We start from the raw sequence: 23,360 nt of genomic DNA on the forward strand, positions 1-23,360 counted from the left end.
TCGGCTATGACTAAAAGTGGAACCTTTGCTTAGAAATCAGCTGTGATAATGGAAAGGAAGGAGTTGATTTGAGATCTACTATTAAAAAAATCAGAAAATAGCTTAATTGCAACCGATAAACAAGAGTGAAAGGGGAGTCTAGGGTAACCCCCAGAGAGTGGTTTTTGGATTTCCTCACAAATAATTGCCAAGGGAGCTTGTATAAAATGTAGATTCTGGGTCCCCTCTATGACAAAAACAGGATTCTGATTCCACAACAATGGAATGTGGAATCTCTATCTTTCTAGACAAGAGTACTGGGGATGTCAGGGGAACCCTTTGTAAAGTATGGGTGTCCAACCACTGTGCTGTACACCTGAAACCAATACAAAATAGTATTAAATGTAAATATATATATATATATGTAAGATGTTAACTTGGAGGAGGGAGAAAGCAAGGGGATTTAGCCCTGGCCTGGCGACACAGTTGGCTGGAGCATCGTCTCATACACCAAAAAGGTTACGGGTTTGATTCCCAGTCAGGGCACATAACCTGGGTTGTGGGTTTGATCCCCAGTCGGGATGAATACAGGAGGCAACTGATCGATGTTTCTCTCTCTCTCTAAAATAAATACACATATCCTCAGGTGAGGATTAAGAAAAGGAAAGATAAAAGTATTTGGAGAAAATTGGTTCTGTTCTCAAGAAACATTACTCCAAGTTCTTGTGTTAATTTCTGAGGTTTTTAAATATTTTAACATTTATTTTCATATATTTTATTCTATTGTGGTAAGAATAAGTCAGATACCTTCCTAGCCAGTGTACCACGCATTATCACCGACTGCAGGCACGGGGTCATACAGCAGCTCTCTGGAGCTTAGTCTCCATATTTAACTGAAACTTTATGGCTGGTGATTGGCTCCCATTTTCTTGCCCCAGCCTCTGGCAACCACCATTCCATTCTTTAATAGTATGAATTTGACATTTCAGATAACTCATGTAAGTGTTATTATGTGGTATTTTTCTTTCTGTGACTGGCTTAATTGACTTCGCATAATATCCTCATGGTTCATGTTACATGTTGCAGAAGTTACCTTTTTTTAAAGGCTGAATAGTATTCCATTACATGTATATACTACATTTTCTTTATCCATTCATCTGTTAGTGGACATTTAGCTTATTTCCACATCCTAGTTGTTATAAATAATGCTCCAAGATCCTGATTTCAATTGTTTTGGTTAAGTACCCAGGAATGGGATTGCTGGATTATATGATAGTTCTAGTTTTATTTTATTTTTTTTTCAGGAATCTCCATATTCTTTTCTATAGCAGCTGCACCATTTTGCATTCCCACCAAAAATGTGCAAGAATTTCAGTTTTTCCGCATCTTTGCCAACAATTTTTGCCTTTGGAGTTTTTTTGGTAATAGCCATCTGATATTTGAGGTAATACCTCGTGATTTTTTGATTTGCATTTGCCTGATTATTAGTTACGTTGAGCATTTTTTCATATACCTGTTGGCCATTTGTATGTCTTTTTTGCTGTTGAGTGTAGAAGATAACCCCAAGTCTTTAAATCTGGGAGACGGAGCAGGCCCGCCATGTGTAGAAATGGGAAGGTCAGAATAGAGAGGTTAGTGGAGGGTACCACAGTGTAATGCCTCTTGTTATTCTGGCTCTCGGGTGGGAGAGGAAGGAGTTGTTTTCTGTCTCACCATCTTTCCTTGCATCGGGCAAAACTGAGCTGGGTGTGCATAAGTGGAGAGGCAAAGCAGTAGACATAGCCATTTTGGATTTAAGGATTGGTTGTTTTTATTTTTCATCAATATTTTTCATGTCATTTTTCACATCAACAGAATTGGGTTTAGGGTTCCCCAGGAGAGCAAGGGAGATGGATGGGTCCCTCCAGGGGTGCAGGAGAGAGGGCTGCGTCCAGCAAGTGAAAGGTGAGGAAAGGGCGCACACTCGCACACGGGGCACACTGAGGAGAAGGCAGTCCTTTGAGCACAGACACCGAAGAGTTGAACAGTCACTACCTGGTTCGGTGTTACAAAATGAGGGGAGTGGCCATAGAGGGTGGGGGCACCAGACGCAGCATGAGGAGGGTGAATTTGGATTTTCTTTTTTTGTTGTTTTCACTGTTTTCCTTTTAACATTTTACAAACAGCTAAAAACTACAACACATCACAGCTACAGTGGTGGGGAGGGGTGCACCAAAGAAAGCAGCCACATGGAGTAGGGGGGATTAGGGGGCAGTTTAACCTACAGGGCTACTGTGTGGAAAAGGTGAGATGGGAAAACTGAGGCTCTGGTCCCTGCATTAGGGGTCCCTGGCTTAATGCCCAACCTCTCCACTTTCAATGGGTTGCTGGGAGGGCCCCTGCCTCCTGCCCCTGCCCCAGTGCCTTGTGCTTTTGGATCTGCTGGTTTGACCATATACCTGGTTTCTTTCCCTCCCCTGCTCCCCTGCCTATGAGGGGTTAGGTTGGGGGTGGAGGGCAGCTGTGCTGTTACTTTCTGTGCTGTAGTGGGGGGAGTCTCTCACTCCAGAGGAGGCCTGTGCTTGTTGAGAGGGGGGAGGGTGCCCTCAGATCTCCCTAGAGTGTGGTACTCTTATCCCAGCCTGGCCTAGGGCTCCTCCCTCCCAGGCCGGCACAGAAGCAAGATGATAGGAGGTACTACGGAAGGCAGGGTTGCATGTGTGTCCGCTGAAATTACCCTTGGCCTGTATTTTAGGATAGTATAGTGACACCCCGCCCCATGGCGCACACACACGTAAGTGTTCACACACAGTCACACACACACAGTCCTGATAAGCTGCCTCAGAACTTAATATATAAATAAATAAGAATCAGAAAGCTCATTTCATAAAATTTAGGCTTCTTATAGCCTAAATTGAGAGGGAAGTGGAGGCTAGGGGGCTGAGGTTTATTGCTACTCCCCCAGCATCCAGCAGGAGGCGTGAGAGAGTACTCGAGGCCCTTCCCACACCAAGTTCAAGTTCTTTTGGTCCATGGTCTACAGCAAGCTCCAGCCCCCAGCATAACCACACGCCCATGATTTCCCCAGGGCCTAGGCAGAGGGAATGAGGGGGAAGGCAGGAAGCCTGTTCTGAAGCCCCTGGAGCCAAGAAGAGCAAAGGCCCCCCTTACTAACACTGGGGGAGAAGGATGGGGCCAAGCCTTCTCTTGTGCAAAGTCAAGGGTGGGGAGTAGAGCTCCCAAAACTGGGATGAAGGAGCCTTCCCTGGAGTCCTTGCCCACAGAGTCACACACATGCACGCACACCACACAAGGCTAAGACACCAAACACAGGGGCGTGGGGAGTGAGGGCTCTGGGGGCCAGGATGGAAGAGCAGGGAGAGGGAAGTTGTTGGTCTCACAGTGTGCCTGCCACCCCCGCAGCCCCAGAGACCCCCTCACTGCAGCACCTGCCCCCGGGTCTCAGGCAGCTTCAGGGCCAGAGAGCTACCGAGGGCAAGGGCAGCGGAGGCAAAGAGGATGGGGGCAGCCTTGGTGATTCCCACAAAGGACGTGAAGATGCTGATCCCCAGCACCGCTGCCAGCTTACACAGGGCATTCAGGAAGCCGAAAGCTGTGGTCCTGCTCAGGGGTCCCCCGGTGCGGCACGATGGGCCAGCCCGGAAGAAAGACAAAGGAAGAAGGTGGGAAGGTTTGCGGGTGGGGGTGGGCAAAGGCGGGCATGGGGAAGTGGAGGCGAGATGGCAGGCAGTGCCCAGGAGGGAGAGGAAGGACAGAGGTCAGAGAGGTGAGGGATGCACATAGGGAATATAGATGAGTTGGGAGGAGGCAAGGGGTTAGGAGACCGAAAATTAGGTTAACAGCTAAGATTTCAAGGAATGAATATAAAAGCTAACCCCGCTCTTAGAGGAGAAACTCAATGGGAATGTGTACCCTTTTACCCCTAAAGATGCTTTTCCCATCCAGCGCTCCCCTTCCTCACCCCGCTTCTCCCCTACACTCTAGGCCAGGGTGTCCAACCTTTTGGCATCTCTGGGCCACACTGGAAGAGTAACAGTTGTCTTGGGCGACACATTAAATACATTGCGACGTGTAATCACAAAAAAATCTCATGTTTTAAGTAAATTTTAAATTTTGGGTTGGGCGGCATTCACAGCCGTCCTGGGCTCCGTGCAGCAGCCCGTGGCCACAGGTTGGACGCCCCCGAGAGCCCTCGCACTGCTGCCCTGCCCCCACCACACTCCCAGTACCTCTTGTCCGAGGGGTAGAGTTCGACAGTCAACACGTCCAGCGCGTTCCAGGATGCAATGCTGACCCCCCCAAAAAGGCAGAGCAGAGCGATCATGGCTGACTCACTGTTCCCAAAAGACAGGAAGAAGCAGGAGACACAGGACATCACGCTGGAGCCAGCTGGAACCACGAAAAGGGAGAGCAGTGTGAGCCTGGCCGCAATAGAACCCACTCTCCACCCACCCCGTCCAGTCTGCTGGTGTTAAGGGACACCCAGGATAACACTCTCTTTCCCAGGTACTCAAAAGGAAGGCTTTTCACTCAGCCCCAGCCTCCCTTATAATTTTCTTCTCATCCATGTCAGTACCAACCACTTCTTCAGTGCCAGCTGTGGGCCGAGCAACTCGATGCTTTGCGTGCTTTACGTGCACTGATCTCATGTGTCAACCCTGTGAGGCAGGTTTTAATCATCACCCCCTTTTTCTAGATGAGACACCTGGGCTCATAAAAGTTAAGGAACTTGCCCACGGTAGGTGGTGGAGCTGAAATTCAAAACCTATAACCTCAAAGCCTGTGCCCTGAACCACTTGCTGCCCCATCTCCCTCCTTTACCCATCAGAGAAGCTTCCTGCCTACGCCCTAACCCACCCTGCAGCCCCCGCCCCCCAAGCAGAAGACACAAGAGAGAGAGAAACTTCTCTGGCTAACCTCTCCCGCAGACTGAGAAGAAAAGCCTGTTGACAGTCTCCCCTCCCCCCAGCACCCTAATCGGTTCTGACACCACCCCCAGCCTCTCCCCCTTACCAAGCATTCGGAGCCTGCCAATCTTGTCCATGAGCAGGGCAGACACGATATTCCCAGGAAGCACAGCCAGGGTCCCCAAGAAGCTGACAAAGTACACCATGTAGGCGCCTTCGCCCGTCCCTGTCACATCTAACTGGCAGCCCTCCTTGTTGTGCAGGAACGTGCTATTCACCAGCCGGCTGTTCACAAACTTGTACTCAAACAGGTCTGGGGTGAAGGTCAAGACAGGCAGGCAGTCACGTCACAGGAGAGCGGGAGGCCGCTACTGCTTGTGGCTCGGGGCTCTGCCTTTGTGGGGTTGGCACTCATTGCAAAACATCAGCTAACATCACCATAGGCAACAGAAATCTCTACGGCAGAAAATGTCCGTAGGCTACCAAGAGAAACAGGGTGACTGTTCCCAAGTTTTCTTATCAATCATCCGCTTCCTGTTCATTCTTTTTGTCCACCGTCATTAGCAGTAGTGATACCATAGGTTTAGGGAAAATTACTTGAGAAAAATATTTAAAATCATTAAAAAGTCCTGTCCATTATTTTCTCCTGCAAGGTGGGAAAAGCTCACCCAGATCTCCATTTAGAGGCAGGAAACCCCAACCTACAATGCCAGCATTTCAGGTGCATATAGTTTGAGAATCGCTGTGAAAGAAATGGATCAAGGCGATGATTCCCAACCTTTTCCCCACCAAGTACCTTTCATTGCTTTTCTTGTTTCCCAAGAATACCGTTTTGAATGATTTCTGCCCTATTCAAAAGTACATTACTACCTCACTGAGTTGTTTTAATTCCGGGCAAAGGCACAGGAACCTGATTTTTTTTGTCAGATATTCTAACTGTCACAGGAATACGTTCCGTGCCCATTAGACTTTTGGAATTATTGCTGTAGCTAGGAGGCCCCATACCACTTTCCTCCAACGCTCCAGAGAGCTCAGCTTGAGAGCCCTGAGCTCGGGACCCCTCCGCAAGGTCCACCCAACCCTTTGGTCTGGCAGCCACCGGCTGCTGCACCTTACCAGTGTTGTAGAACACGGTGTTGATGAATGTGCAGTTGCGGAAAAATGTGTTGCTGGATGTGACATCCTCGAAATAACACTCCTCAAACAGGGAATCCTCAAAGATCACTGACTTCAGACGCAGCCCAATGAACCTGGAAGACCAGGATGGTGAGAGTCACTCCCCTCATCCTCGCCTCCTCCCCCAAGGCTCACTCCCTTAGTGAAGTGATGGGAAGCTGCGGCATTGAGGAGAAACCACAGGTCATGGCCCTGAAATACCTATCTCAAAACTCCCAGACTCATAAAAGAAACAAGGGGTAGAAGGGGCAGAGGAAGAGTACAGTGTGAAGGTCCCCACATACTTGTCATTGAAGTACTGTCCCCCTCGGTGGATCTGATTCTCCAGGGTGAAGTTAAAAGTCACGTGCTCTACTCGCTCTCCAGGGAACACTTTGGTGCGGGCTGCGTAGTCCACCGCCTGGAGGTGGCGGATCATGTCGGGAAACCAGACAGTCAGGCCATAGTAACTGAAGAGTCAAGGGCGATGGAATCAGACAGGGCTCAGGGACTGGAACGAGGCAGTCCAGAACGAGGGGGACATCGAGGGGCAGCCCATATCTGGGCCTTGTTCACCTCTCCAATCTCACCTCTCTCCACTCCTCCCTTCCCCAATTGCTGCGGTTCTTCTAACCCTCCCACCATACTCTTTATCTTCCAGGCATTTGCTCTTCCCTCTGCCTAAAACATCCCCCCACCCCACCCCCAGCCGAACTCCCGTTCATCCTTCAGGACTCAGATCTGGCCTGGGAAGCCCTCTCCTGTTCTCCCAGAACACTGCGTACTTCCCTCCATGTGGCACTCATCACACTGCTTTATGCTAGTTCCCTGCCCCTGCCCAAGATGTGAACTCCGTGAGGACTGGAACCACACCTATTTCAGCCCAGCACAGCACCTGGCACAGAACAGAAACTTAACACTGCTCAGGCTGTAATCCAAGTTTGCTGGATTAATGAATGGAGTAGAGGAGCATGCTGGAGGGTCGGAGGAGATCCAAACAGCACCTTCCTTCATTGTTCGCCCCCTTCATTTCCATTTTTCCCACTTCTCTCCCAACCCACACACCGTCACGTCCGCCACATACTACCCACCCCACCCCCTTCTCACCTAAACGACATGGTGAACCACACACCCATCATCATCAGAGTGATGCGTCGATATTCTGGACCAAAACAGGAGAGGAAATTCCCCCAAACCTAGACAGAATAGAACAGGGTCAGACAGTGGCCACACTAACTTCTAGCATCCCCATGTCCCCAATTCCTGCCCTGCCACGTCCCTTCAGTTTATCCGTCACCCCCACACAGGCTCCAGCCTTGCCTTCCTTTCCATCTCTCCCACTCCCTTCTCTCTCTCCACCATCCAATCCCCCATTACCTGCCCCCCCAGGCTCAATGCCCGGACCCCCCAGCGCTGGTACCAGGTCCCTGTGTCTGACTGGATCTCAATCAACTCATCCTCCTGATGAATCGTCTTAATGTGGGTTACCTGGGGTCAAGAGAAAGGGTGAGCAGTCACCTAGTCTGTATTTCCCAACCCCTTCCAGGTGCCTCAGTTTCTCCTACAGTAGCAAAATGGGCAGAAAGGGTAGAAAAGGTACCCTAAGAGACGTCCTTGATAGAGAGTGTGATCAGAAATGCCTAGGAAGGTGGAGGTACCCAGAGAGGGGCCGGGTGGGGGCTGGGATGCAGTGGCTTGGAGGACTTGGGGGCAGGACTGTGGCTTACTGAGAAGACGCGCTCAGGATGCCCCTTGGCTCGCATGTTCGTGTCGTGAACTTGCTTCAGCACCATCCAGGCCTCATCGTGCTTCCCATTCTAGAGCCGACAGAATCCCCACATCCAAGTTAGCCTCTCCCTGACCCTGGGTCATACACACCCTCCCTCCAGCCTGGCTCCTGGAATCATAGAACACAAAAAGGCTCCCACCCCCAACCCTGGGCCTATGGGCACGTCCATCAACTCTGAAAGAGCCCCAAGCAAGATGTAATCAGACTTGGGCAAGAGTTGCCAGGGGGGAGGTCCCAGAGAGAGATACAAGCATGGGTCCTAGGGACCCCTGGGTACAAAGGAAAAAGAAAACAAAACGAGGCATATGATGATGTTGGGAAAGCATGCAGTCAGAGAAGGAGCAGCATCCTAACCCTGCTGGACCAAGACAAAGTTGGAGGGGAGAGTTGGGGGAGGTGGGAGAAACTTCTCTGGAGCTGTAAAGTCAGGGCCTGTAAAATTTTAAGCTGCCCATGGTTGACCAGGTCCCCTGGTTTCTTCACCCACAGAACCCTTCCAGAGATACACTCCATACAAAGTAAGATAAAGTACAACAGAGTATGGACCCCGTGAGGAAGAAAGGCAGTTCAATGGCATCAAACCAAACCCACAAAGGTGTGTGACCACAGGAGCCCCTGCTGCCCTCCCGGCTCCCAGCCCCAGCCCAGTCACCTCCAGGAAGAAGCGGGGACTCTCAGGCTGTGTGGTCAGAGCCCCGATGGCAAACACAGAAGGGAAGGCGCAGACCAGGACAAAGACCCTCCAGCTGTGAAACTGGTAAGCGGACCCCATCTGAAAGCTCCACCCTGGCAGGGACAGTCATAGAGTCAGCAGGGAAGCCATTGGCTGGGGGTTCCCATCACAGGGAGCGCAGGAGGTGGGGAGATGGTCTGGGGTGCACTCCCTGCGGCTGCTCACCATAGTGCGGGATGATGGCCCAGGCCATAGCAGCTGCGTACACTCCACCGATCATCCAAAACATGCAGAGCCAGCTCAAATGCTCTCCACGCTTCTCCTGGGCCAGGAACTCCGAGAAATAGGAGAAGACAATGGGGATGGACCCTCCAATCCTGAGGGCATTGCAAGAATTCAGCATTGGAGAACGGCCACATTCCTGATCTCCTGCCCCAGCGCTCTGGATCCCCCAGGCCCATTCATTGTCCAAACCTTTCTAAAGAGACTCCTTCTCACCCCTAGTGCCCTACAAGCTCCCTCACCACCAGCCACCAAGCACTCATCCTCGGGGCCCTGGGAACAAGGCAGCAGGTCTCAGGGAAAGGGAAGGGACAAACATTGAATCTTGAAGACACTAAAGTTGGAAAGACGGGAAGGTTATTAAAGAAAAAAGGAAAGTTGCCCCTTCCCCCCAAAAAACTCAGATGGACAAAGAAGAGTCTGAGGGCAGGTATGAGGGAGCAGGCCAGAAAAGAGCTTGGAAACAAGGGGAGGGAGCGGACATGCAGGTAGAAGTGCAGGAGTGGGACGGGTCAAGGCTTCAGAGGCAGGAAATATGTAGGTTCTCAGAAGGAATAACTCAAGGGTCCACAGGTACCCAGGGGTGAGAATGAGACCCACTAGGCTTCTTTGTGGAGTCAGGCTCAGAATGGAACTAGAAGGTGGGGTGGAGGACTCAGGAGGGGACCAGACATGGACGGGCATTCTGGACAGGCAGTAGGTGGGTCCTTGACAGGGAGAAGCTGGCCTGGAGATGGTGGGAGGAGAAAGGAATTCTTGCATTCAATTCATACATAACTGAAGTGCATCTGGGGGGCCTGGCACTGTGCTGGGCTCTAGACTTATCACAGTGACCACAGCACAGTTCTGTCCTCCAGGGCCTTAGGAGGTGGACACTCACCCAACCCCAGAAAGGAGGCGGCAAAAGAGGAAAGTGCCATAACCCTGGACAAAAGATGAGAAAAAGGCGAAGACGCTGTTGACTGAGAGTGAGATGAGCAGACACTGTCTCCGGCCCAACCGATCAGCCAGACCGCCCCAGAGGAAGGCGCCCACCATCATGCCCAGGTAGACGATGAGGCCTGGAAGGAGGGAAGCAGAGGCAGGAGGAGCATGAGCAGCCCACTTCCATTCTCCCACTCGCTGAACATTAAATGATCTGAAACGACAACAGAATGGACCAAGGACCTGAAGGACTTCAAGAAGCTAAGTCTACCCAGAGGTGACAGCAGGTGAGAGAAGGTGAATTGTGGAGGCAAAGACGGATGGCCATCTCTGCAGACCAGCAGTTCAAAGGCAGGAATACAGATACGGGAGAACCCCAGAATTCTCCTTTCTCTCCCTCTCGCTCTCTCTTGCCTTACACACACACACACAATACCCCCATTTATGGCTCGCCTGGAATAAGGATGTATCTGCCTAGATTCCCAGACCCACCCAGGGTGCCCTTCATCCTCCCTGCCTTGAGGCCCTCAAAGTAGCAGGAGTGTCTCTCACTGTCCCTGGGAAAAGACCTCCAGCCCTTTACTCCTCCCAGGGAATCCTCCCCACCAAATCCATCCTCTACTCCTTGTAGTTACAATACTTCTGGTCCTGTTTCTTACTTCCTTCATAAATTGGACTCAATCTTAAAAATCATCTACTCCAAACTCTACATTTTACCCATGCCTAAGGCAAGCCCTAGGGAAAGGAGACTTGCCCAAGGTCTCATGACAACTTGGTGGCAGAGCGAGAATGAAATCCTTCCTGAGTCTAGGAGTTTTTTCCCTCAGGGTCCCCACCAGGCAGGGCCAACAGACCACTCACTGGCCCCTGACTCCCGAGGCTGACCAAGAGCTTCTAGGGCTGGAGGCAGGCCCAGGATTCTTCCCCTACCTCCTCCACCCCAAACTGACCCTTCCCATGTAATACTGACTTCTTGTCCCCTCTACCAGGGAAAGGGAGCAGGATAACAAGAGGGGAGGCTCTGAAGAAACGTTAAGTGGGGTCCCACCCACCATGGCCACCTCCTGCAGAACTAACTAAGCAGACCGCCACTCAACCACCCCCCGGGCCCCAGCCCAGCTGTCCTCTCCCACATCCCTCTTGCACAGACAACCTCACAGTGACTCAAGCCCGAGAGTGTGTGTGAGGGGAGAGTGCAGAGGAGCCCTGAGCCCTCTGGAGACGTTTTGAGAGCAGGGGCCTAGGGATCCCAGCAGTGAGGACAGGAGTTCTCAGGAGCATAGAGTGTTTGGGGCAGAACCGGGCTCGAGCACCCCACCCCCACCCCATGTTTCTTACCCAGCATGCCTTTGTTGGAGTCAGACAGGCACATGTCTTTCTCAGCGCTGGGCAGCACGAAGCCCACCACAAAGACCTCAACACCATCAGCCATCAGCGCCAGACCAAGCACGAAGTAGAGTGTCCACTGGAAGCGGCCGTGGCCACACTCCCGGAGGATGGCCTCATACTGCTGGGCCAGTTCTTCCCGTTCTTTCTGCCGCTGTGCTTCCCCTCGGCCCCCAGGGGGACCCTCCCCATCGCCCAAGCCTCCCCTCACTCCAGCCAGGGGTGCCCCATCGGCCATACGCTCGCCTTTTCCCCCGGACTCTGCCCGGGGGATGCCCTGATATTCCCCCTCGTAGATCTCATCATCCTCGTCGTGGCCCTCGGTGGCATCACTGGATGCGCCGCCTTCCTCCTCGTCCTGGGCCCCTTCCCCACGGTAATAGCCATCAGCGGGGGCAGGAAAGTCATCGTCATCATCCTCCTCCTCAAAGCGGGAATAGGATCTGCGGGAATATTCGTCCTGGACTCTGTCCAGGCCCTTTACCACCTTCTTGGCTGCGTGCTTCTTGACTTCCTTGGCAATGTCTTTGGCCCCACGGATGAAAGCTGCCCGGTCTCTGAAGCCCTCTTCCATGACGGGTCTCCCCCACTCCCTGCTCCTTTTTCAGCTTTTGTTCAAGGACTGGCAGAGGCAGAAAGCCCCTTCTCCCAGTTACTTAGCTGAAGCGTGTGCACGTATATCTGGGCACAGCATAGGGGAAAATAGGACCTGGCCAGTGAGTGTCTGGAAGAAGAAAGGAGGGAGAGGAGGTTCGGCCTATACCCAGTTCAGTTGGGTGCATAGGGAAGGGAGAGGGGGAGGAGGGCAATGGGAAAGGGAGGGGGAGCCAGCTTGTGGGGGCTAAACTGGGGAGCCAGGATAACTCAGGAAAAGCCGCCTGCTTCTCTTCCAGGCACCTCTGGAGATCTAGAAACAATAAAAGGGAGAAAAAAGAGGTTGCAAGGCCTAAGAGGGTTAAGAAGGCCACTATGGAGCTCCCGTCACCCCAGAGCCCTACCTGCACCACGTGGTACAGAGATGGTGTCCTTCCGTCAAGCCCGCACTCGGTAAAAAGGGATGACTATTCGGGCCAACTGCAGGTCATTCAGTATAAACCCCGTTACTTTGACCTTGGAGGCTAGATCCACAGGATTTGCTCCCGAGTGACAGTCACCTACAAAGAGCTCTTCTCCTGACCCTCCCTCCACCCCACATCAAGATCAGACCCCTTCCTTTACCACCAGTCTGCAAAGAATAAAACAGGAAATATGAGCCACCAGAATCCCCTACTCTGGTCTGGGTTTCTTCCTGAGGGCGGAGCTTGGGGAGAATGCATAGAAGAAGGACCAAGTCATCCACCTGTTGCCTTCAGCCACTGATGGCATCTGAAGGTAGAGCTTCAAAGTCCGCCCCTCATACAGCCCCCAAGTTTATACACCTCCCAAGGAGAGGTCATCTCCCAACACAGCCCCGTGAGTAACAGCTCAGCTTCCAGAGTCAGACAGACTTGGGTTTGACTTCCTGCTTCAGCCCTTTCTAGCTAAGGGACCACAGGCAAGTCTCTGAACATCCAAGCCTCAGTTTCCTCCTACTCGAGAGGGGAAAGCAAGGACTAAGTAACATAATGCATATAAGCGCCTTACCATAGTACCTGACACAAACAAAGTGATGAATAAATATTAGTTATTACTTTGTGGTGATAATGATACAGTGAGATGCCCTCCACTCCCTCATGAGACCCCCGAAAAAGCCACTTCTGGGTTCTCTTCAGGGTGAGCAGCAGAAATGGAAATTGGCCCTCAAGAGGCTGCTTCAGCACAAGGTACACAGGCGCCCTGAGCTGAAATCCAGCTCTGCTGCTTACGGACCTCACTAACCAATCTGGGGCAGGTGACTTAACTTCCCTAGGCCTCAGCGTCCTTCCATTTAAACTGGGGATAATAATCATCTCTATTTCTCCAAGTCCATGTGGGAATTTAATCTCACAGATGTTCTATAAATATTAGTTTCCTTCCTATTAGACTGAAAAATGTGAATGCAGCAGGAAACAGCCAGAGAACAGCAGGGGGTCATACTTGGGTGCTGTTGTCTAGTATCTTTCCAAAACAAAACAGTCCCACGGCCCGGCTGTCTGTGTTCACACTAATTCCAGCAGCTGGGCCCTCATTATCTGCAGCCAGACAAACAAGGGAAGGCTCGGAAAAAGGGAGACCTAGAACCGGAGGCCATGGAGAAGAGGACGGATCAGAAGCTAAGAGAGGTGATGACTGGGGGCTGCCGCCGTTCTTCAGCATGTCACACACAGGCCCCCTCACACTGGAGTGGGAACGGAAGTGACTGATCCTACAGACACTTCCAGTGTGAGGGGTCTTGAGTCCATAGCCACACCTCACGCCTCCAGGGCCTCCCTTCCTAATTCCCCTCAATTCTTTCTGCTCCTCCTCCAGGAGTCTAGGGAAAAGGAGTCCACAAATACCGCATTGCGTAGGAGGCTGGTGTAGAGTGAAGGGGGCCTTGAGCCTCCCCCCCAGAAAACACATCCTCCAGAGGGAGACATGGGAGAACCCCCACTTCCTTCACAAAAGCAGAGGAAGCAGAACTAGATTCTCATCACAGATCATTCCCCTAAAATATCCTGCCTCCTTTTGCCTTCATTAAATCTCTCTCTCTCTCTCTCTCACTCTCTCTTACACACACACACACACACACACACAGTAGCCCTGGGAGAACAGGGTAAGTAATACTATGTGGTCAGAGAGAAGCACGGGCAAGCAGCACCTTACATGTTCAACACAGATGTCAGCAGCGGACCACGATGACCAGTACCAGTGACCCCTATGTCACCCTTTCTTGTGGATCAGGGCCCAAACCATCCCCCATGAAAGGATACTCCGGAATCCCCTCACTGCCTGGCAATTCACTTCCTCCTCTTTCCTTCCCAGCTAGGACCTCCCCCCAAACCCCGAAGGAGGCACATGGACCACCAGGAGCCATACCCAATGTTTGCTAACACTGTTTACCCCTGAGGGCGCGTGTAGGGTAGAGAAGGCCCCCCAAGCCACAGCACAATAAGATGGTTCGCCAGCCAGCTCCTGGGGGGCAACAAGCCCAGGAGGTCAGCAGGGAGAGGAAGAAGACAAATTCTTTGAGCTGGTGAGAAAGTGATGCTATTTTTAGCCCCAAAGCAGCACAAGGTGGCTGAGCCTGTGGGAGAGAGACAAGATGTGGAGAGGTAGAGGCTAAAAGCACACAAGATCCAGGGTTACACAGCCCTTTAAGGTTGGCTGGCTTCGCCTGACAGGACAAATGTGCCCAAGAGATTCTCGGTAGAGGAGTGGGGGACCAGGACTCCTGAGCAAATGCTGCAGTTCAGGACGACTCACATCCCTGGAGAAGAGGGGTGTCCAGAGGCCCATCCCCCAATTAAGGCACCTGACTTTGGGAACCACCCGGATTCCCAAGTGCACCCTAGATAACAAGGTCATTAAGAAGCAGTCACTTAACAAAACATCCGGGGGAGCGGGGAGGGGGTTACCATGAGGAGGAGGTACCGGAGAACCCCTCCTTGTTCCAGCTAGGCAACTGAGCCTCAGCCCCCACCCCGGGAGAGCCAAGGCTGCACCTCCCCTCCCTACATCCTACCCAGGAAGATGGAGCATCCACAGTTCTGAGTGCGGGGGGAAGGGGTGTCAGCTGAGAATACGGAGGGCTGACAGAAAGGGGTGAAGAAAGAGACCTCGACACACCGCAGGCACACAGACCTACCCCGCCCGCATTTGCGGCGACCCCCGCCCCCATCCCGCCTGCGCTCCGCTGGAAGAGACGAGCCCCTAGAATTGACTGGATTGATTCTCAGCGCCTCCCTTCACCTTGGTCCCGCTGCTGGTCTAGTGCCCATCGCCGCTCTACACCCCTTCCCCCCACGCGGGAGCGACTGCCTCCGGACCCACCTCCGCGCCCCCACCCCGGTGGTTTGCCATCTCCATCCTCCCTGCATCTCCATCCTTCACCCCCTTCCCTCCCTCCTTCACCTGCCCTTCCTCCACTGCCTCCCCCACCCGCCCTGCCCCGGGCCAGGCGGGCAGACTGAGGCAGCATCCATTCTCTGGCACCAGCCAAGGTCATCGATCCCTGGGTTGGGGGGGTGGGGAGTCGCCAAGGTGAGGAGGGGATTGGAGTTTGAGGGAAACCTATTCTGCCTAACAAGCCCCCTGTCGCCCCCGTCAACATCTGAGGAGGGGAGTAGAGAAAAATACCCATCCTCCATATATATATATATATTTTTTTTATATCAGCGCAGCAACTGAAATAAATGTCCATTCAAGCCACTACCCATCCCTTCACCCCTAAAGCGGGGACGGTCACCCACCCCACCAGCAAAGCATCGGAGGATAAAATGGCTGCACGGGCAAGGATGCTTCTGCCCCGGGCGGGGTGCAGGTGCGAGACCGAGAGGAGGGGTCTCACCTGGGCTGGCTCCCTCGGGTGAGGGAATCCCGGGTGAGGGCAGGGGTCCCGGCCGCGGGGCTGGCGGCAGCGGCGACTGCTCCGGGTCCCCGGGAAGCGGCAATGCAGACCTGCCCCCCCACACGCTCCGGCCCCGCCTCCAGCACCCCCCCCTGCCGCTGAGCATCGGGAGAGACCATTGTTGGGGGTGGGGGGCAGAAGGAAAAAGGATGGGGAGGGACTGGGGCACCGGGGAGAAATGATGAAGGACTCGGGGGCTGTCACAGGGGCAGCTGGAGATGACACACAGCACAGCCCTTCCCAGCCTCTTCCTAGTAAAAGATGAACGAAACTACGGACAGAAATAGTGCTCTCAGGGAGACAGGGAGGACAGAACTGCAGGTGGCGACTGAGGCAGCCCCTCCTTAGTGCCCCGGGCCCAGCATGGCAGGACCCACATGTTTTAGGGGCTCTCACCGCCTTCAAAGCACCTCCCTTCCCCTTCTCCACCGCCCCCAGCCAAAACCCTTTCCCACAACCCCCTCGCAAGTGCGGAGGGCTCAGACGTCAATAACCTGGCTGTTTTAGAGAAAGCAGGAATAACAAGGTGTGGCTTCCATCCTGAGCTGCCAGAGGCAGAGACTCCTGGATCCCTGCCATCTCTTTCCAGAAACAGTCCAGATTATTTACATGCAGACCTCCCCATCCTCCATTCAGTTGGTGGCAGCAGAGGTGAGTGCTGAGAAGCTGGGTTTTATAGGCCTGACCAACTGGACGTCTCCCCTCCTATTCATTTGCTCCAATGCCTCAAAAAGGTACTCCCTCAAAAATCTCCTCCACTTTCTTTTCACACGCACACTCCTGTTTCCAGAGCAGGAAGGAGTGCATTGGTTTCCACTCTTTCCTTTCATCTTTCCTTGGTCCCTGTACCAATAACCTGGGCTCAAAGACCCAGGACTCGGTGACCATCCTGCTGCAGGGGTGAGGGGCTCTGTGGCAGTTGGGGATGTACATGCTGAATGTGTCTGTCTCTGCCAGGTAAGGCTGCAGGACATTCTGGATGAGCACTGACCAGGGCCTCTGACCTGGGTTCTCACTTCTCACTAGCTAAGGGCTTTTGGTCAAGTTCTTGGGCTCTCCGAAACTCAGTTTTCTCGTCTGGCAAGTGGGAGGCTCGGATGAGGTGCATCAGATCCCTTCCAGATGGAACAGCGCTGGGGCACGGCGAGGACTGGCAGGCTATACCCCAAGAGACCCGACAGGAGGCATTTGTGGTGTTGCATTTACCTCTGACAGGGATGACGGCCTGGGTTTCAAGGACTCTAAAGCTGTATCTTGGAAATACTCATTGTGCCAACAAAGTGTACAATTTACTGAAATATAAAACCATAACATATATGTATTAATTTACCATGAGAAATTGAACTGCCACGCTGAATGAAAACTCAGGTCTGCATGTCCAGCCCCTTCTCTCCCTTAAGCCTAATCAGAATCATGATGTCTATGTATGAATGCACAGTGACGTCACTGAGCGGGAGTATTTGTATCTTTAGCGGCATCTGGCCATCACCAGTAAGGAGTTGTGCCAATGGGTTCAGAAAACTCTTCTTGGCTACAATTTTCCACCCCCATTTCTGTTATGAACAGCCTGGCCAGTGTCCCTAGACTACTGTGTTGGCTAAAGCACTCTTTCCAGAACGGTACTTGGAACAGCTGTGCCCATGTGGGTGTCAAGGATTCTCCCTTTAGAAGGCTTTCACTGCTGACCCCTCTTCAAGGTTGACGCATTCTCTGTTTAAGCATGTTAATATTTTCAATTGGGTTATAGCCAAGTTCTGCCGGCAGGGAGCCGTTTCTTCTCCTTAAGGTGACTTTGAAGACTCTCCACTGATCCATTACTTGCTAAAATAGAAATTGTGTACTCCTAAAGAGAAAGTCTATATTTTTCTTTTTAAGTTCTGAGGAAAGCCTTCATTGTTTCTCCCAGCTACCAAAGCCTCAAGCACCTCACCAACCTCGCCAGCCACTCCTTCAGTCTCCTCTGCTGGGTCCATTAACATTAGAGTTTCCAGGGACTCGGTCCAGGGCCCTTCCCCCCTTCCCCCTACTCTCTTCTCCTTGCCAACCTCAGGTCATCCCGCGACTTTAATGCCGTCTATATGCTGATAATCCCCACATGTATGTCTCCAGCCCAGACCTCTCCCCTAAGCCCAAACTCAAAACCTCCAGCTGTCAATCCAACACCACCAAGTGGGTATCTGTTAAGCTTCTCACACTTAACAGATCCATAAACAAACTTCTGACCAAGGTCATCATGGATTGTCTCTTCACTAAGATATTCCTTCCTTTCTCTCACCTCTACATCAGCAGGTCTTGTCAGCCTTATCTTCAAAATATGTTCTGAACCCACCAGGCCTCACCAGCTCCGTCACTGCCTCCATCGTCTAAGCCACCGTCATCTCTCTTTCGCTCCTGCGGCAGCCTCCGAACTGGCTTCCCTGCTTCTGATCTTGCTCCCCTAAAATTTATTCTCAGCAGTCAGCTAATCTTCTAAAAACAAATCAGATCTGATCCAGCAAAGAAATGAGTGCCTCTGTCCCACAGAAAGACAAGCACAAGTATTTTCACGGCAGCTTTATTTGTAATATTCAAAAACTTCAACTATCAACCAGAAAATGGTTAAACTTGGGTAAACAAATAGTGGTATATTGATATAAGGGAGTGCTATGTAACAATTTTTAAAAGACTGAACTAATATATGCAATGGCATAAAAAAGGTCTCACAAACAAATAATGAAAAGAAGCCAGACCAAAAAGAGTACATCCTATATGACTGCATTTATACAAAGCTCAAGAAAAAGCAAATTAATCTACAGTGATAGAGAAAATAGTGGTTGCCTCTGGGAAGTGGAAATTGACTGCAGGGGCCCAAAGGAGCCTTCTGGGCACTGACGTGCTACAGCTTGACCTGGATGGTGGCTACAAGGGTGAGTACATATGTGACAATCCACTGAAGATGTGTGTGTTTTTCTGTATATATACCACATTTTTAAAAAGTTTTAAGGAGATCTTATCACTTTCCTTTCTTCAAATCCCCTAATGCCTTCCCATTGTACTGAGGATTAAATCCAAATCCCTGCCCTGGCTGGTGTGGCTCAGTGGATTGAGTACCAGCCTGCGAACCAAAGGGTCACCGGTTCGATTCCCAGTCAGGGCACATACCTGAGTTATGGGCTGGGTCCCCAGGGTGTGTGTGAGAGGCAACCACACATTGATGTTTCTCTCCCTCTTTCTCCATCCCTTCCCCTCTTTAAAAAAAAAAAAAAAAAAAATCCCAAGGCCTAAAAGGCCCTGCATGATGATCTGGCCCCTACCTGCCTCCCCAACCCCTTCCTCACCTCTCTCCCAGGCTCCGACTGTGCTTCAGCCTCTGTGGTCTTCTGCAGTGCCGCAAACGTGCCCAGCGCATACCCATCAGAGGAGGTTGGCGGTTGGCGCTGAGGGTCCAGCTCGCTGGAACTGCCTTCTCCCAGATCTTTGCCTGTCATTTCAGGTCTCTACTCAAAAGTCACCCCCTCCGACCAACCTACCTAAAAGACCTAACTGCATCCCTTCCCAGTCACTAGCCTACCACCCTTATTTTTTTCTTATATCCCTATCTAAAATTATTTTTATGTTTTTATTTTTTGTCTTCTCCTACTTAGATTGTCAGTTCTAAGGGAGCAAAGACCTTATCTGGTGTATTTACTGCTCTATACCCAGTATCCATTAAGGAAACACTTAATGAAGGATTATTCCAAATAAGTTAAATATTACCTTTAGTGCATGTGATAAATCTCTTTTTACTCCCATTAAGTATCAGTGTTGAATTAATAGGTAAAGAATTTCTGTTTAGAAGAATATAAATTAATTATTGCCTACCGGGACTTGTCCCAAATTTTAGTCTAGACTTTTTCCTATCCCCCCAGCTCAGCTTTTCCTATCCCCTCCACAAACAGCTAACATTGTGTGAGGGCATTGATAAGACTATGGCCCAGGAGGTAATAAATAGGTATGTAAGTAATTATAATTATATTGTTAGAGCATTTACCTGACTTGGGCACTTTTCTGACCACTTTATATTAACTTGTCCCACTTCCCCATGAATTCTATGAGATGATCAGCATTTCCAGATGATGAGATTGATGCACTGATTGGTTAAGTACCTTGATATAATCACAACTCAGAAATGGCAAAAGGATTTGGGCAATATCGATCCAGAGCCCTTATTCTTTTCCAATACATCATTGTTATGTGTATAGTTCTATGAGTTTTAACAAGTGAATATGCCATGTAAGCACCCCCTCCATTAAGATAAATAACACTTCTGTCCTGGCCTGGTGTGGCTTAGTGGATTGAGTGCTGGCCTGCGAACCAAAGGGTCACCAGTTCAATTCCCAGTCAGGGCACATACCTGAGTTATGGGCTGGGTCCCCAGTGGGGGGCACATGAGAGGCAACCTCACACTGATGTTTCTCTCCCTCTTTCTCCCTCCCTTCCCCTCTCTCTAAAATATATAAGTAAAATCTTTTTTTGTTGTATGGGATGATGCTCCAACCAAGTGAGCCACACCAGCAAGGGCAATAAGTAAAATCTTTTTAAAAATACCCCAAATGTTCCGATATGCCCCTCTGTAGTCTATCTCCCCATCCTTGGCAACCACTGATCTCCTTCCTGTCACCGTAGACTACTCTTTCTCTGGTGGTGTATCAGCAGATTCAGAAAGTAGGTGAGTCTCTGGCTTCTCAGTTTTCCAGGGTTTTTAACCACTGTCCTATACTGCTTCCTGGTGTAGCTTCTTTCCCCACTTGCCCATCAAATTGGTAACTCTTCAACATCAGCCGCGCATCTGTATTCTATCACTGCTTCTACCCACCTGGCTCCAGGTACCTGAGATTGTGAGGATGCGGAAGGTAAAGAGAGACAAAACAAGGTCAATGAGAGCACCTCTAAGATACCATAAAGTCCCAAGGAGAGATGCTAACAAGTGCAACACCAAAATTCCATCCTCTAGGAGCTTATAATCCAGTTAAAGAGAGGGGATACCTCATATAGAAAGCCAAGAGCAAAAGCAAAACATTCATTCCTTCAAGAAGTATTTATTCAGTAAATATAATATAGTATAATGTGATTAAGCAACTGGCTCTGGAATCCAGACAACTATTGGCTCAATTATTGAATCCACCACTTCTTAACATGTGACCTTGGTCAAGTAACTTGATACCAGTTTCCTGATCTTAAAATGGTGGTAAAAACAGGCCCTGGCCCAATGGCTTGGATGGTTGGAGCGTTGGCCCATACACCAAAAGGTTGCAGATTCCATCCTGGGTCAGGGCACATACCTAGGCTGGGGGTTCGATCACTGGTTGGAGCATGTACAGGAGGCAACCAATCCAAATGTTTCTCACTTCTCTCTCACCCCTCTCTCTTTCTTTATTTCTCTCTCTCTCCATCCCTCTCTCTCTAAAATCAATAAATATATCCTCATATGAGGATTTAAGAAACAAAAATAAATGGGGGTAATAGCAGGACCTACCTTGGACGGTTGCTGTGAGAATTAGCTGAGGCAATGCATGGAAAGCACTTTGTACAGTGCCTGTACTGAATGAGCATCCTAAGCCCTCTAAGAGCCTTGGTACATTTGGCACAGAGTAAGAGTTCAGTAAATATTAGCCGTTATTATTTTTACAATTATTGTATATGCCAGGCACCTTTCAACATTCTCGGGAGATACAAAGTAATAGAATGAGATCCCTTAAGGATTCTTAAGGGATTCGGTTTAATGCAGGGATACTGTGATTGGGATCCATGAGCCTTCTGGAATTTTTGCTTCAGGATATTGGCTATTTATGCTTATATGTATTCTTCTTGGGTAGGGTTCACAGTGTCTGTCCTGCTCACAAAGGACTGCCTATGGCCCACAAAACATTACGAACCCCTGGTCTAGAGCATGCATTCTCAATGGGGCTGATACCCTTCCCCAAAGAGTCAAAAATTGGTTCAGGAGGAGGTGGGAATCTTAGATATTGTAATGGTTGGTGTCCCTCCAAAAGGCCATATAGTATATAAGCAAATATATAGCGTATCTGTGATATTAAAATTTTATACATGGGGGAGGGCAATTGGGAAAAAATATCTCCTCAGGGGGGCAATAATAAAAAAAAGGTTGAGAAACCCTGGTTTAGTGAACAATAAACTGAACAATAAAGTACCTAAGTGGGCAAGCAATACTCACTATTCTGAGAATTGCTGAGCACCAGAGTCTGAAAGAGTTCCAGGGAAGAGAGCTAGAGTTTGGGGGAACCAAACTTAATGACTAGAGAAGGCACTAAAAAATTATTACTCAATGAATGAAAGCTCAGTGATTCTGAGAAAGAAGGCGTGAGATAATAGTGGTCCCAAAGAGACAGAGGTAGGCACTAGTTTACTCTCTGATGCTGTGACTTCATCAAATGAAATCAGCTAACAGCCAAAATTACCACACAGGAGCTTATGTGAAAGAACAAGCCAGAAATTTGACAATCATCAGCATAAGGATAACAGTTGTTGAAGTCCTCACTGAGGATCAGTTAAGAGTCAATTCATTTGATAGGCAGGGAGGCAGAGAGGACACAGGGGCTGAGACAAAGCCTTCCACCACCTGGGGCCGCTCCAGTGAGGGCTTCCTGCTCCTGGGGCCAGGGGCCAGCTGCTAGCTCTGCCAGGTTCCAAGTGCTCCTGCGACCTCAGCTTGTGACATCAAAGCAACTGTATAGTAGAGCTCCCTTGGAAATTAAGAGGTCAGTTAACCCTATTATGATTTAGAAGCTGGCACTCTGAGACACTCATGGTATGAAATATCATGTCTAATCCTCCCCTGGTTATGTAAGCTTTAGACATACATAACCAGACATTAAATGACTCGGCCTGCACGTCTCGCAACTCACCTCAGTCATCTTGTCCCAAGCCAAATGTTACCATTTCCACCCTGCCCCCCAAATTCACCCTGCTGCACATTCTCACCCTTGAGTCCACCCTCCCCTTCATTCCCTATATCCAAACTGACACCAAGTCCTACTATTTTGCCTTTTAAATACTCCCCTATGCATTTCTTCATCTTCACCCCAACTCCCGCTGTAGCCCCCATGTAGGACCCAGTATTCCTCTTGGATCTGCCTACACTGCTGCCACCGTTCTAACACAAATCGGTCACTGCCTTGTGAAAACCCCTACTGTGGCTTCCTATCACAGGTAACAGCTTCCCCACAAATGTGTTTTAGCGATATGCTCACACGTTCATTTCCTCAGCACTTTGGGCTGCTGGGCAGAGCCTGGAACAGCTAGAATTCCTGGGCCAACTGCCTGCAGCTTGAAGCAGCCACCTCCCTTGCCCTGTTTCAAATGGCTCTGAGCACGATGTGAAAAAGGACAGAGAAGCACGGATCTGTGGCAGCTCCCTAACTGGCTCTGACCTCCTCCTGCCTTCAGCACCGAACAATTTTAATGTGTTCCACACCATGCTGTTTACCCGTCTCTCCTTCTGCTCAGAAATCTCCCATGGACCTGGAATGAACTTCCCTTTCACCTTTCCCTGAGAAACAACTACTTTTTCTTTAAATTATTACATTCAACTAGCACTTTTTTTTCCAGGAAGTTTTTTCTTAGATAGCCTTCCTCGCACTCTCAAAATTTTTTTCATAATCATAAATTATGCCCATCTAAACCTGGAGAGAACAGCCTGGCTCACCTTTGCACCTTCAGCTGCCCCCGCGGCCCGTGTGGTACCATTGCAATGTCACATGACAGAGGATGATGCAAGAA

General features: G+C 50.3%; 1 protein-coding gene across 3 annotated transcripts; it reads right to left on the reverse strand.

Moving 5' to 3' along the window:
• Positions 1-1,771: 1,771 nt before the first annotated feature.
• SV2A (synaptic vesicle glycoprotein 2A) lies at positions 1,772-15,681 on the reverse strand. Of its 3 annotated transcripts, none has more exons than XM_024570444.3 (13): positions 15,543-15,681; positions 11,048-12,002; positions 9,666-9,846; positions 8,729-8,880; positions 8,483-8,616; positions 7,769-7,858; positions 7,419-7,529; positions 7,149-7,237; positions 6,347-6,511; positions 6,003-6,136; positions 4,993-5,199; positions 4,209-4,368; positions 1,772-3,579 (listed from the first exon to the last, which is right to left on the reverse strand). In XM_024570444.3, exons 2-13 carry the CDS (start codon positions 11,667-11,669, stop codon positions 3,396-3,398), a joined length of 2,229 nt encoding a protein of 742 aa, XP_024426212.1. In that variant the 5' UTR covers positions 11,670-12,002; positions 15,543-15,681; the 3' UTR covers positions 1,772-3,395. The 3 variants fall into 3 exon arrangements, with proteins under 3 accessions (XP_024426212.1, XP_045059716.1, XP_053771081.1); XM_045203781.2 differs by having other exon boundaries at positions 11,048-11,819; positions 15,543-15,648; XM_053915106.2 differs by lacking the exon at positions 15,543-15,681 and adding an exon at positions 12,094-12,212.
• Positions 15,682-23,360: the final 7,679 nt, after the last annotated feature.

This window comes from Desmodus rotundus, chromosome 12 (assembly GCF_022682495.2).
Source record: "Desmodus rotundus isolate HL8 chromosome 12, HLdesRot8A.1, whole genome shotgun sequence".
Taxonomy (NCBI): Eukaryota; Metazoa; Chordata; class Mammalia; order Chiroptera; family Phyllostomidae; genus Desmodus; species Desmodus rotundus.